We start from the raw sequence: 13,094 nt of genomic DNA on the forward strand, positions 1-13,094 counted from the left end.
GGTTAAAATATATATATTTTTTTAAGAGGGCAAAGAGCAAGTTGTGTATGGTTGGGAAATCCACAGCCCTGATATAGTAATGCCATTTTAATATCCTAGTTTAAAAGTTTCAATTAAGTTACAACTAAAAGAGGGAACTCCTAAAGATAAAATGCCAGTGGCTTTGACGTTGACACTTTGATGATATTGCTATCTCCTGGAATAAAGTGACTATACTCCCCTTAAGGAGCTGCATAGGTTCTTGCTATCCAGGCTTTCCAGCTTTTTCAGACTTTATAGCAGGCCTTCTTTAGGAAGGCTTAGAAAGCTACCCTGTTCCTTTGTCAGCGGGCACGTGTTCTGTCTTCCAGGGAAGCACACAGCCGTTGCTCTCTCACGTTGCCCTCGCCGTTGCCAGCAAACTCACTTCTGCTCTGTTTAATGCCGCCAGGTAATCGCATAACAATTACATTAAGCCGTCTCTACTTTGTCTAGCTTGGTTTGGGCTTCTAATGTGATAGTCTGCACTTGGACGCTCTGCGAGCCCCGGTTTTATTCTCACGCTCTCTTTCCAGTGGTTGGCTTGGTTGGAAGAGTAGGCACGAGGAAGAAGCTGTCCAAAAGCAAAAGCCGAAGATGGAGCCAGCCACCCCATTAGCTGTAAGGCAAGTCGGCCATGCTCTTCTCAACCTGGGGTGGTTTTGGAAACGTTCTGTGGGATTTAGGGTCTTTTGATGAGCTTAGCGGATTCGTTAATCTCATGAGTCTTTGGAGCCTCTAAAAGTCACTGGTATGGGATGAGTTTTCCAGTAGAATGTAAACTCCATGAGGACAGCAGTTCTTGCCTGTTTCATTCACTGCTGTCTCCCTGTGACATCACAGGGGCTCAGTATGTATTTGTTTTTGTTTTACAGACACCAAAAGCTTAGCTTCTAAGTCGCAGGAACATTAACTGTGTGATAGCTGATGATTTTCTTTTTAAAAATAGTTTGGTTTGTCAGTAAGCTATAAAAATATTTTTAAAAAACCACCTTAGTAATTTCTTTAAAAAAATAAAAATAAAATGAAAACAGGAGCCCCCTGCATTCAGGCCCTCTTCAGAATGCCGGCTTTGCCTCTTTGTTTACCTCCATCCGTAGTGCTGTCAGGTTTGGAGAGGAGAAGAGGTGGTTTTTGCTAGATTTTGTTTTAAAATTATTTTTTATTACCTAATATAAAGTAACACCATGAAGGGAAGTAGAAACACTCCCTTCCCCCTTTTTTTAGATATTCTTCACCTAAAGAGATACAACCAATTATGTTATCAAAACTTCTTGAAGTTTCTCTCCTAAGGTTTTTTCATCTTATTTTAAAATATGCCACATTTTTAAATTCATTCAGGAATCAGGAATTAAGCCAAATGGCCCTATGTGTCCCTAACAGATGTATCGCATTTGAGCCCTTTGTCTCAGGGACTGTCATCAAAGTGAGCTCTCCTGGACCTTTCTCGGTACCCTTTACTCTTACTGTACTTACAGCTCTAGTGCGATTGGTTACAGACCAGGAGCAGCTTAGAGAGAAATATTTAGAAGGGAAGTTCTCCCTTCAAGCTAATTAACATTGGTATCAGCAAGATGTGATACCTAGCAAAGAGAAAACAGGTTAGGAATAACTTAAAACAGACGGCAAATGCCTGTGTAGGAGCCAAGTTTTCTAAAATTTCGCTAGTTGTGAGGGTATTGTTTTCTGTGACATACCGCTTAATCAAGGAGAGATGGTTATGATGCACTTGATGTTCTCTGAAAAATAAGGTCGTGGGTATTTACATAGAAAACCTATAAAATAAATAGATGTTTTTATTTTATAATGGAGGAAACTTCTTATAGTGCAAACTGTTATCTGTAGGTAATTAATTATTAGTCCATGCAAGGTTCGTATTTCTTTATGTAAAAGTAGATTCAGCCTATGTCATTTACACATTTCATGATTGTGGTATATATCTCTAGATTGGAATCTGATTTGAGCTTTTTGTTTTCTTTTACATTTCAGATTTGGGCTTCCAGATTCTAGACGCCACGGTGAGAGCATTTGTCTGTCTCCCTGTAATTCTCTGGCAGCAGTAACGGATGATTTTGGCAGAGTTATTCTATTGGATGTAACCAGAGGAATCGCAATACGCATGTGGAAAGGTACATCCTTACAAACATCCAGGAAAAAAGCTTAATTTGTTTTTTACCCCAATAGTTGAGCAACATGATCATTCTTTAGCTTTCTGGTTGATCTAATTCTTTATGCTTTTTTTTTTTTTTTTAAACATGAACTAGGATTGGCAACACTTGATCCAGAAATCCAGTTGATATGTCTTTAAGTTTGATGAACTCATAGGCCCGTCTAACCTCTTTTTTATGTACTTTTCAATTCTCTCTGTCATTGTCAATTCCTGAACTCAGTTTTTTTGCCCCGGCTACATTTATTCCACTTCACAAGGCCATGTTTGAGTCAGATGTTCTCCCCAAAGCTAGAATGCTGAGCCTTTCAGATTTAAGAAGCAAAACTTAGCAAAATCCATCTTGGCTGACTTGATTTCTCTATCCATATGCTTGGCCAATTCACTTACGTTATTGGTGACTGTGTCAATTGGGAGTTGAATTTGGCTGTTAATATCAGACCCAAGTACAGGATTGATATGAAATCACCACAGTGTCCTCAGGAACCCAGTCTCCTTCCATGTAGCTTTCCCACTCAAGGTCCTCTCATGGTGCAAAAGGCTGCTGGAGCTCCAGCCCTCTTGTCTGTATCCCATGACGGAAGAAGGGAAAAGGAGTCAGTCTACTTTGAAGATACTTCCTGAAGCCCTCCAGCCTTTTTCGATAAGATACTCACCAGAAGTTAGTCACATAGTCTTACCGAACTGTTAGGAAGGCTGGAAAATATGAAGTTACATTGTCCACCTGAACAAAATAAAAAGTCTTTGACGAAGGAAGAAGTGGAGACTGCATCGTTGGGAATCACCCGAATAATAGCATGTGAGCACAGGTTGGAAACCACAGTTATGGTGCAATCTGGTCTGCACTTGGCATAATGGACTTGAGGACATTAAACTACTCTGGACCGGATGGAGTCCATTCCTTCTTGCCGACGAATTCCTACAGCGCTCAGCGGCCACGTGCCTCAGTGTCTGCAGAAGAGGGTTCTGTGCTGCAGACACATCATTCCTCCGTGATGTTCGTCTTCTGAAGCAACATCAAGGCTGTGTTCTCAGCAAGACTTGTCCCGAACCTGGAAGGCGCGGGTGTGCCAGCCGGCCCAGCTCCCCTGTGCGGGCTTGTTGGTGGCCTTGCTGCTCACCTTTTGGCCCCCCAGTGCAATCAGTTCTCCTCCTTGTGCTAGGAAGAGAGTCATCAATGGCCTGTGAGAGCGGCCACCTCCCTTCACTCTGCGGCCCACACTTTCCCTCCATCTGCCCACCACCAAGGAACTTGAGTAACAGGAAATCAGTTTGATCTCTTCCTTAAAATTTAAATGGACTGTTGTTTCAAAACCCAACCTGATCATCTCCCCAGAGTGTTTTAAAGGGAGAGAGTTTTTAAAGAGAGGGAGAGAAGGGAATCAGATGGGAAGTTCACGAGGCTTCAATGACACCTGTTTTAAAGAAAAAAAGCGATCTGAAGCAAACTGAGCAAAATACAAGATTTAATAAGACTTCATGGTTGATTCTATATTTATTATAATTATTAATAGTTTCTGTTTAAGATATTTCATAATTTAAAAATAACAAAGTTTTACAGCTTTTCTTAAATTCCTTCCCCACCCCCAAAAAATCCCATAGTGCTTGAGAAGGCTACTGTTAAACTTACATTAATTTACCAATTAGCATCCCTTTCTCCTGTCTTCAGGGTATCGGGACGCCCAGATTGGTTGGGTCCAGGTTGTAGAGGACCTCCACGAAAGAGTCCCAGAAAAGGGGGACCCCTCCCCCTTTGGGAGTCCCCAGGGCCCCAGTCGAGTGGCTCAGTTCCTCGTGATCTACGCGCCGAGGAGGGGGATTTTGGAGGTGTGGAGCACACAGCAGGGACCCAGAGTGGGCGCGTTCAACGTGGGCAAGCACTGCAGGTGAGCTGCAGGCCGCCCCTTCCTGGTGCAGCAGAGCTTCATCCATGTAAAGCTTTCATTCAGTCTGCCTATTCGTTTGCAGGTTTGAGACACATGTTTTTTATTATGGTTTTTCCTGCAAGTGTGTGATAACAGAGAAACCTTCTTGAAAAGGCCGCAATGTGCTACCGAATGAGTTAGCTTTGGTGCTGCCTTTTGTCCTGTCCCTCACGCTGTGGAGGCTCCGGAGGGAAGATGCCTTCAGATGTCAGATGCTTTGTTTGCCGTTGCAACACGGGCCTGTGTTCATTTCCTTTTCTAGCACATTTTTAAAAAATATGTTTGTATTGATTTTTAGAGAGAGAGGAAGGGAGAGGGATAGAGAGATTGAAATATCGTTGCGAGAGAAACGTCCATTGGCTGCCTCTTGCACTCCCCCTACTGGGGATCGAGCCTGTATCTCTGGCATGTACCCTCAAACCAGCAACCTCTTGGTTCATTGGTCAATGTTCAACCACTGAGCCACACTGGCCGGGCTCTAGCACATTTTAACAGGCAGCACTCTGCCAATCGAGTCCTGCTTCACTTCCCTTTTGGTATCCATTTGTATTATTTGCCTTATTGATTCTTCTGAATTGCTGTAATGTTGAGGTCCCAGGCCATAATAGAAGCCCCTAGTGGCATTCCTTTCTCTGATGTGGTCACCATATTGGTGTGTGATTTCTTTGTATATACAGGCTCCTGTATCCTGGCTATAAAATAATGGGCTTAAATAACGTCACCAGTCAGAGTTGGCAGCCACAGACCTACCAGATCTGCCTCGTGGATCCCGTGTCTGCAGGTGTGAAAACGGTGACTGTTCCTTTCCATCTGGCACTGAGGTGAGGCTTCTCGGGTGTCCCTCGCTGGCGCCCCGCTACTAACTCGTCCCGCCCGCATCTCGCTAGTAGTTTTGCAGTTATTGTTTTTCTGTGTGTGTTTTTTCTTATGAGACTGATACCTTTAAACTTAAGTAGGAAGAGTGTAAAGGACAGGGCACAGTTGGAGGGTCAGAAATAGAAGGAAGCAAGGTCACATTTGTAAGAACGTGTTGTGTTTATTGTTTCAGTGACAAGAAGAGCGAACGGGCCAAGGACATGCACTTAATGAAGAAATTAGCAGCCTTGCTGAAAGCAAAATCTCCCAGTCTTGGTGGGTGTTTTCTAGTAAAAATACTAAAGCATACTCTGTTGTTCCTTAAATTAATATTATTCTCTAACTCGGGTGGGACACATGCGGCCCATGGGCCATATAAGGCCCGCAAAATCCTTTGGTCTGGCCTTGCCAAGGCATTACGGGTGAGTTAATTACATGTTTCACCAAGTATAGCCGGCTAATGTTTAAGTTGCTAATTTTGTATGGTCCACAAAAGATGTTATAAATATTCACATGGCCCTTGGCAGAAAGAAGGTTCCCCACCCCTGCTCTACATGGAGCTGTTAGACACTGGATCGAATTCATGAGCTGTGACGGCTCCTCTTCAGAAGGAGGCGAGGCGCAGGCACTCACTGTGCTGTCCAGAGACCCAGACACCCTTCAAGCAGACGGGCAGTACACATAGATGCCTTTTTCTTTCAGAATAAAATTTGCCTGCAATAAAAGTGGAAATTTTACTTGCCTGATTTTCTCTTTCTAGATTCGGTTGAAACAGAAATAAAGGAATTAATTCTCGATATAAAGTACCCTGCAACCAAAAAGCAGGTGAGTGTATATGTGAAGTTTCCGGCTGAGTAGCGATTCCAGTTCCCTCCGGAGAAAATCTTTATTTTCTGTGTTCCCCCCCAAGCACGAAAGGCTAGCCTTCCTTTCGTGTTCTTACTCATGTTCATCCTTTTTTATATTCCCACACGGCCGTTCCTGCTATCCCTTTTTTCCTTTCTTTTTTGAAAAAGTCAGTAATTCTACCACACAGGCAAGTGCCTGTGTTTTATACACTCACACACACACACACACACACACACACACACACGGTTGAGATGAAAGAATAATAACATAAACCCGAGTGCTGACACCAGGAGCTCTGAGGAGCCCCCATGTCCCTCCTCAGCCACATCCCCTCTCCCGACCCTCAGGGACCAGAATGTCGCTTCCCTGTTGCTTTTCTTTTGAGTTATGTTATTTTTATGTGGCCCCTTTAAAGCAGATGGATGCCCTCTCCGCCTTCTCGACTGTGTATAAAAGGAGTCAAGCCCCACGTCTTCTGTGACGTCACTCCTTCCCCGTGTGTCTGGGCCTCCCCCGCATTGACGCACGGGCTGCAGCAGACGGTGCCCTGTGGTTCCATTGACTGCAGTTTAATCACCTCCCGCCAGTGGACACTTAGGGCGTTTTCAGTTTCCTGCTGTGAGGACCCGTGAGCTGTGACCATCCTTCTGTGTGTCTCCTGGTGCCCGTGAGCAGGACTTTCTCGTGCTCCCTGGCACATGTCGTCAGCTTGACTCAAAAAGCTTTTCTAAAAATTCTCCAAAAAAAAAAAAAAAAAAAGAAGCAGCGTTTCTCTTGTGTTTATTCCTAAGGGGTCTTGCTAGGCTCAGAGCCTCTTCAGCTGCACTGGTTGGTGGTAAATTGCTTCTGGAAATCCTGTCCTGACTCACGTCTCGCTCGTACTGCGTAAGGGACCCTGCTGCTCCCCAGCCCCACTCCAGGCCTCTAATGTGGTGCCTCATGATTTCTTTCACGACCACCCCTGTCAGCCCCCTCGTAATGCTGCTCAGTCCTAGCTCCACAGCCTTCCAGACACTTGGCCATGGATGCAGCGAGCTCCTCCCCCGCCGCTCATCACACCGGGTAGCTGATACTAGTCTTGGCTCCCCACCTTTTCATCTGCCCCTCTATTAAGCTCCTTCAAGTGGGGACCTCACCGAATGTGTCATTTCTATAATCCTCAGTGTCTGAAGCCAGGCTAGATACATGGGAGGATTCAATGACTACTGATTTCTTTTTGCCTTTTATTTTTTAAAACACGTTGTATTGTTTTATTGTAGAACAGGCAAGTCCCTCTGACTTTCAGTCGAGTTTTCCATCCCACTGACAGCTTGGCTCAAAAAGCTCTTAAAAAATTCTCAAAAAAAAGAAAGAAAGAAGCGCTTCTCTTGCATTTATCCTCAGGGGGCTTGCTAGGCTGGGAGCCTCAGGGCTCTCCTTTCCTCAGAGCAAAGTCTCGGGTATCAAGGATGGCACTCTTCATGACAAGGTGGGCATCTAGGCAGGCAGCTCGGAATCAGTAGCAGAAAGGGGGGGCGGTCATAACCACACACGCCTTCTCATCTTCACCCCATCTTTCTTCTTCTCTGACATCCTGGGAAACTTGAGCATAGTGCAAACTGTTGTCTTGACTACTGTTGTTGTTGTTACTATACTGCTGAATTGTGTATGAAGTTATGAATTTTTAAAAAATGCCAGGAAACCTAATAGTGAAAGTTGTGTGTTGTTTTTGACACTAAGGGGAGAAAAGAAACTCGTTTTGACTTGGGAAGACTGAATGGCAGAGAAGAAAGCAAGCCAGCTGCCGGCTTGTGTCAGAGTAGACAGAGCAGATGCAGATGACATCTGCCGGGTTATTTGCCACATGTGGTCACTTTCTGTATAGCCTCCAGGTAGCTGTGTCATCATAGGCCTGGCCAGCCTCTCGAGCCACCTGCTAAGCCCGATTTTCCCCGCGAACACACAGCTGGTGGTTGTCTCACGCCACATTCTCAGCCTAACCTTTTATACTCAGCCCATCAATAAAAATACGATTTAATGTGCTAATATGAAATGATAGTATGAGCTGTAACTGCTATGTCCAACCCATTGGGGATTCTGGTGGTTGTCTCTTTAGGCATGAAGAGAGATTTGGGAACTGGTGATAAAGGCTCTTAAATTTCTACCAGGGGGAAGGAAGGTGCAGGTGCAGTGAGGTGGGGGGAGTATATATACGGTACCCCCAAAACATGTATACACACTTTAACAGCTGATAACTCACTTAATTTTCACTTCTTTTTAGGTTTAACTAATTTGAAATAATGGGTGAAGCGAGTCTAAGCTTTGAACAAAGAATATTTATCCACTAGACTTTCTAAAGGGATACATAAAAGATAAGTTTACGGTACAAAACCAGCAACAGTTGACGAATTGAGGGCCCACAAATACCCAATGAGATGATTCTTGATGTTTGTGATTCCATTTCTTCACATTATCAGCAGTGCCTGGACTAGAACGGTCATCAGTTTGAAAACACATTGGCAAAAAAATTATTCATTTCTGTAGGTTCTTTTAAATTTTGAAAATGAACTGTATGCTAATAAACACTAACTTTATAATCATTCAAAGTGTGTATACATTTTTGGGGCACACCCTATATATCTAGACTGGTCTAGATTCAGTCAGCCCTGCCCATATGCAGTAATTCAGCACTAATTAAGTTGTCAGCTTTTGTTCCTGACATGACAACAGCCTCTACTTTTCATTGATATTTACATAATATAGACTTACTCAAACTCATCTTATTAGTGAGTAGCTTACCTCTCTTTCTAATTGGTCCTGGCTATTCTGTTAAACACCAGTTGCTTTTGGTTGTTTCATTCTCATCTGAACTTTTTGTCATATCATGTTCGACATGACAAGAAATTGATTACATGTTACTTACGATGCACCCTTCACTCACAGGTATATATACTAATGCAGCTTACATATGGAGCTTCCCTTTGAAATGTGGTGTAGTGAAAGTGGAGGCATCGATGTCAAATATAAACAAATAATTGCCTTCTAATGACTTGGATTGCTACTTTCTTCTAGGCTTTGGAAAGCATTTTGGCAAATGAACGTCTACCATTTTCCTGCCTTAGAAACGTCACCCAAACTCTCATGGACACTTTGAAAAATCAAGGTAATCAGATTGTACTGATTGGTGATTATGGTCTTACTTCATTGTATAACTGATCGTAGAAGTAGAAAGCTATCCACGGCTTACGATGCTCTCCTGTTACTTTAAGGTGGAAATAAAGTACATAAGATAAAAGGAAACTTCTTTCATATCTTTAGGATTTGGGGACTTTTTTATTCCCTGTTCTTGGTTTGAGTTGCTCTTTATCTGAGCTTTTTAATCTTGGGGAAAAAAAACTAATTGATAGGAATTCTACTTTTGGTCTCTTTGCCACCCTTTCTTGAGGATACATCTGGCACAGTCCACAGTTTCTGGTTGAATCGTCATATCTTTGACCACCATGATAGCAGCTTTAATTTGTTATCTTCAGTCTGAGAGCCTAATAGGCAGTGATGAGTCACGGCCTGAGAGAGGACATTTTCAAAGCTGTTTCCAGATCATTTATCTTAACTGGAATATTAGACCAAGATATTTCTTCTTCCTTTTTTCTTTTTACTGTTAGAGTACCTTATTTCATTTAAAAATTTAAATATTTTGGCCATGATAGAAAACTTATTTTTGCCTTATTAATCTTCTATAGTGTAAGCTTCCCGGTATTTAACAAATTAGAGCAGGGGATTAGGTAATATTAAGAGACTTAATGGAGAAAAGCCTTCTGTGAATCTGCGGAACATCTCTTTACTGCGTGTTGCCTTTTAGAGGTGGAGTCTGTTGACGAAGGGCTGCTCCAGTTCTGTGCCGGCAAGCTGAAGCTGCTCCATCTTTACGAGTCCGTCAGCCAGTTAAATGCCCTTGGTTCCCCTGCAGACACGTCGGTCTCTGAGAACGTGAGTACTCCCATTACCCACTAGACAAAATCGTCTCCTCGCTTATTTTCAGTTTTTCAAATTGGTAGTAAAGAAATAGAAAATGGAAAATTTTATAAAGCATACAGGTGTAGCCGAAACCGGTTTGGCTCAGTGGATAGAGCGTCGGCCTGCGGAATGAAAGGTCCCAGGTTCGATTCCGGTCAAGGGCATGTACCTGGGTTGCAGGCGCATCCCCAGTGGGAGATGTGCAGGAGGCAGCTGATCGATGTTTCTCTCCCATCGATGTTTCTAACTATCTATCTCTCTCCCTTCCTCTCTGTAAAAAATCAATAAAATATATTTAAAAAAAAAAAAAAAAAAAAGCATACAGGTGTAGTTTCTTTACAAGACCCCCTGCTAATTCTCTGTGTCTTACTGCTAAATTTATATTAAATATGTCAGAAAATTAAATTTTATTATTCATTTACACTACCCTAGAAGCTTCTAGTTTTTCTGAACTCATTTTTTTTTTAATCCTCACCGGAAGCTATTTTTTCCTTTGATTTCTAGAGAGAGTGGAAGGGGGGAACAAAAGGGAGAAAGAGAGAAACATCGACGTGAGAGAGAGAGAGACATCAATTGGTTGCCTCCCGCACTTGTCCCTACCGGGGCTGGGGATTGAGCCTACAACCCAGGTATGTGCCTTTGACTGGAAGTCAAACCCAAGACCCTTCAGTCCACAGGCCGACGCTCTAACCACTGAGCAAACTAGCCAGGGCCTGAACTCATTTTTTAAAGTTACTACTTAGAATACAACTTCTGGACAACATTTGCCAGTTAAAATAGAGTCGGCTTACCGAAGTAGCAAAACTTTAATTTCCTTTAAAGAAAAAAAGAAATGATTCTGCCAAACAGACCACATTTTCTGTGTAGTTGTCAGCAAACGCATACAGCTCATCTGTTGTGTACACATAAAGAAATGCATTTTTAAAAGATTCTGTCGTACATCCAAGTGTTTACGATAATTATAGTAAATGTTCTGTGCTTTTATTCCATAAAACATAACGTAACAAAAGTGACAGCACCTGGTAATCTCTATTTATTACAGTGCAGTATCATTCATTTCTGAGGCATGTATATAAAATCCCTACGTTCCATACAGAGAAGTGAAGTTTCTTTCTTTTTTTTTTTTTTTAAAATATATTTTATTGATTTTTTTTACAGAGAGGAAGGGAGAGAGACAGAGAGTCAGAAACATCGATGAGAGAGAAACATCGATCAGCCGCCTCCTGCACATCCCCCACTGGGGATGTGCCCGCAACTCAGGTACATGCCCTTGACTGGAATCGAACCCGGGACCCTTCGGTCCACAGGCCGACACTCTATCCACTGAGCCAAACCGGTTTCGGCAAAAAGTGAAGTTTCTTTAATGGGGACTAGAGAGAAGCATGTCCCCTCTCCCACTCCAGTTTCTGTGTGACCGTGGCCGGCTGTCTGGTTTTACTGATGTCAGGTCACTGGTAGTTCTTTTAAGAAAATTATCTGGTGCATCTGAAATGTACTTTAAACATGCATACATGAATAACAACTTCTTAAACATAAAAATGAGAGAAGATTTTCTCTCTGTAATGGAAACAACCTCCACATTCTAGCATCTTTTTTATCTTTGGGATTATAGATGGATTTTACAAAGCATTTGAATAGTGATATATTCAGAGTATTCTGTGACTGCCGTTGCACATGACAGAGCCATTTTCCAGGGTCTTTTGTTTTGCTGCCTACTTCACCAATCATGTAAAATTATTTCAAGCAACAGGAAGGTTCGGGTTGATTGAGTTATTGCACAGGATTGCCTAGGCATTTCATAGATTCCTCAGTGCCTAATGTTTTCATGAGACCCCAGCTACCGTCTCACGCTCTGCCAAAGGAAGTTACATAGATGGCTCTGCTAATCCCCTGCAGAATGCATCTCCGCCTGATAGCCCAGCATAATATGCAAAGATAGAAGAATTACAAATTCTTAAAAATCAGTTGTCAGATTCTTTTTTATTTTTAAAGCACTTTTTAGAAATTAAAGCCTTATTTGCCATAGACTTGTTTAGATCCTTTATACACCATACACTCAGCCTCTAGGATGACTGGCTAATTCTGTGCATACAGAACTGAAATTCAGGGCTGAATTAATTTATTTTGCTGTCTCTGGGACATGGTCCATAAGCTCGTCAATAAACCCAGTATAGCATGGACTGCTGGCAGGCGTTTGGTAGCACTTGGCAGTTTACTGCTGGTTTGTGGAAACAACAGCCTTAGTCAATAAATAGATAAAACTGCTCTGGTTTAAGGATGCAGCCTTACTCACGTCACATGGGGTGAGCGAGTTGTGCTTGCTGTGGCAAAAGTGTGGTCTTTAAAGTGTGTGTGTACTTTTCCCCAATTTAGAAAAACAGTTGGATCAGGAGATGTTCCTGCACATTGGTATAGAAGAGTGGTTTGAAAGGCTGCAGGCTGTATCAGGGACTTCCAATCTCTGCAGCCCCCGCGAGCCACATGGAGAATTTATATGTAACTAGAGGCCTGATGCACGAAATTTGTGCAAGGGGCTTGGCCCTTGCCTTGGCCCTCGCAGCCTTGGCTTCATCTGGAAGGTCATTCGGCTGTCCAGTCTAATTAGCATATTATGCTTTTATTATTATAGATACATTTTCCAGTGTTTATGCTACTGAATAAATGAGGAATCAGTTTCTTATTGACTAGTCCCTTAGTTTCCTCAGACTCACCAGAGTGGCAGTTGACACCCTGTTAAATTTTTTTCTGATTACACAGTAACACACTCATTAAAATATGAACCTTTTAGACAAGTATAATCTCAGGAAATGTTCTAAAAATGGTACTTTCAGTTTACTTTATTTAAATAGCCTCCTCATGAATGTGGGTCCAGTTTTACGCAGAGTAATTGGCGAATAAGGCTCTAACCAAGTTCATTGGAGCAGTCACATTAATTAAAAATCCATCTTTGGCTTGTGGTGTTGCATTTCACTTCAAGGGTCGGGGTTGACACCCATGGCAGAATCAGAGAGAGCAACGTGGTCCATTCAGAATTTTTTCCTGTTTTTAAGGACTTGGCTGTATTGCTAAGGCTGGATGAAAAGGAACTCGTGAAGCTCCAGGCATTGCTAGAGAAGTATAAACAAGAGAACAGCAGGGCTGCTGTCCGCTTTTCTGATGATCAGGATGGTGTGTTGCCTGTGAAAACATTCCTGGAATATCTAGAGTATGAGAAGGATGTGATCAACATAAAGAAGATGGATGAAGAGGAGCACGTGGCTCTAGGTGGGTGGACTCTCCTGAGTGAA

General features: G+C 42.6%; 1 protein-coding gene across 1 annotated transcript in view; it reads left to right on the forward strand.

The window, feature by feature from the left end:
* Positions 1–13,094, forward strand: part of RAB3GAP2 (RAB3 GTPase activating non-catalytic protein subunit 2) — a 59,473-nt gene that overhangs the window by 26,040 nt on the left and 20,339 nt on the right. The window contains exons 11-20 of the mRNA XM_070401223.1: positions 351–430; positions 555–644; positions 2,008–2,147; positions 3,855–4,071; positions 4,788–4,931; positions 5,159–5,241; positions 5,726–5,790; positions 8,866–8,956; positions 9,653–9,780; positions 12,858–13,071. Of these exons, the coding sequence (XP_070257324.1) occupies positions 351–430; positions 555–644; positions 2,008–2,147; positions 3,855–4,071; positions 4,788–4,931; positions 5,159–5,241; positions 5,726–5,790; positions 8,866–8,956; positions 9,653–9,780; positions 12,858–13,071 (1,252 nt within the window). The remainder of the gene's footprint in view (positions 1–350; positions 431–554; positions 645–2,007; positions 2,148–3,854; positions 4,072–4,787; positions 4,932–5,158; positions 5,242–5,725; positions 5,791–8,865; positions 8,957–9,652; positions 9,781–12,857; positions 13,072–13,094) is intronic.

Source organism: Myotis yumanensis, unplaced genomic scaffold (genome assembly GCF_028538775.1).
Source record: "Myotis yumanensis isolate MYYU_CA2020_CCGP unplaced genomic scaffold, mMyoYum1.0.hap1 SCAF_22, whole genome shotgun sequence".
Taxonomy (NCBI): domain Eukaryota; kingdom Metazoa; phylum Chordata; class Mammalia; order Chiroptera; family Vespertilionidae; genus Myotis; species Myotis yumanensis.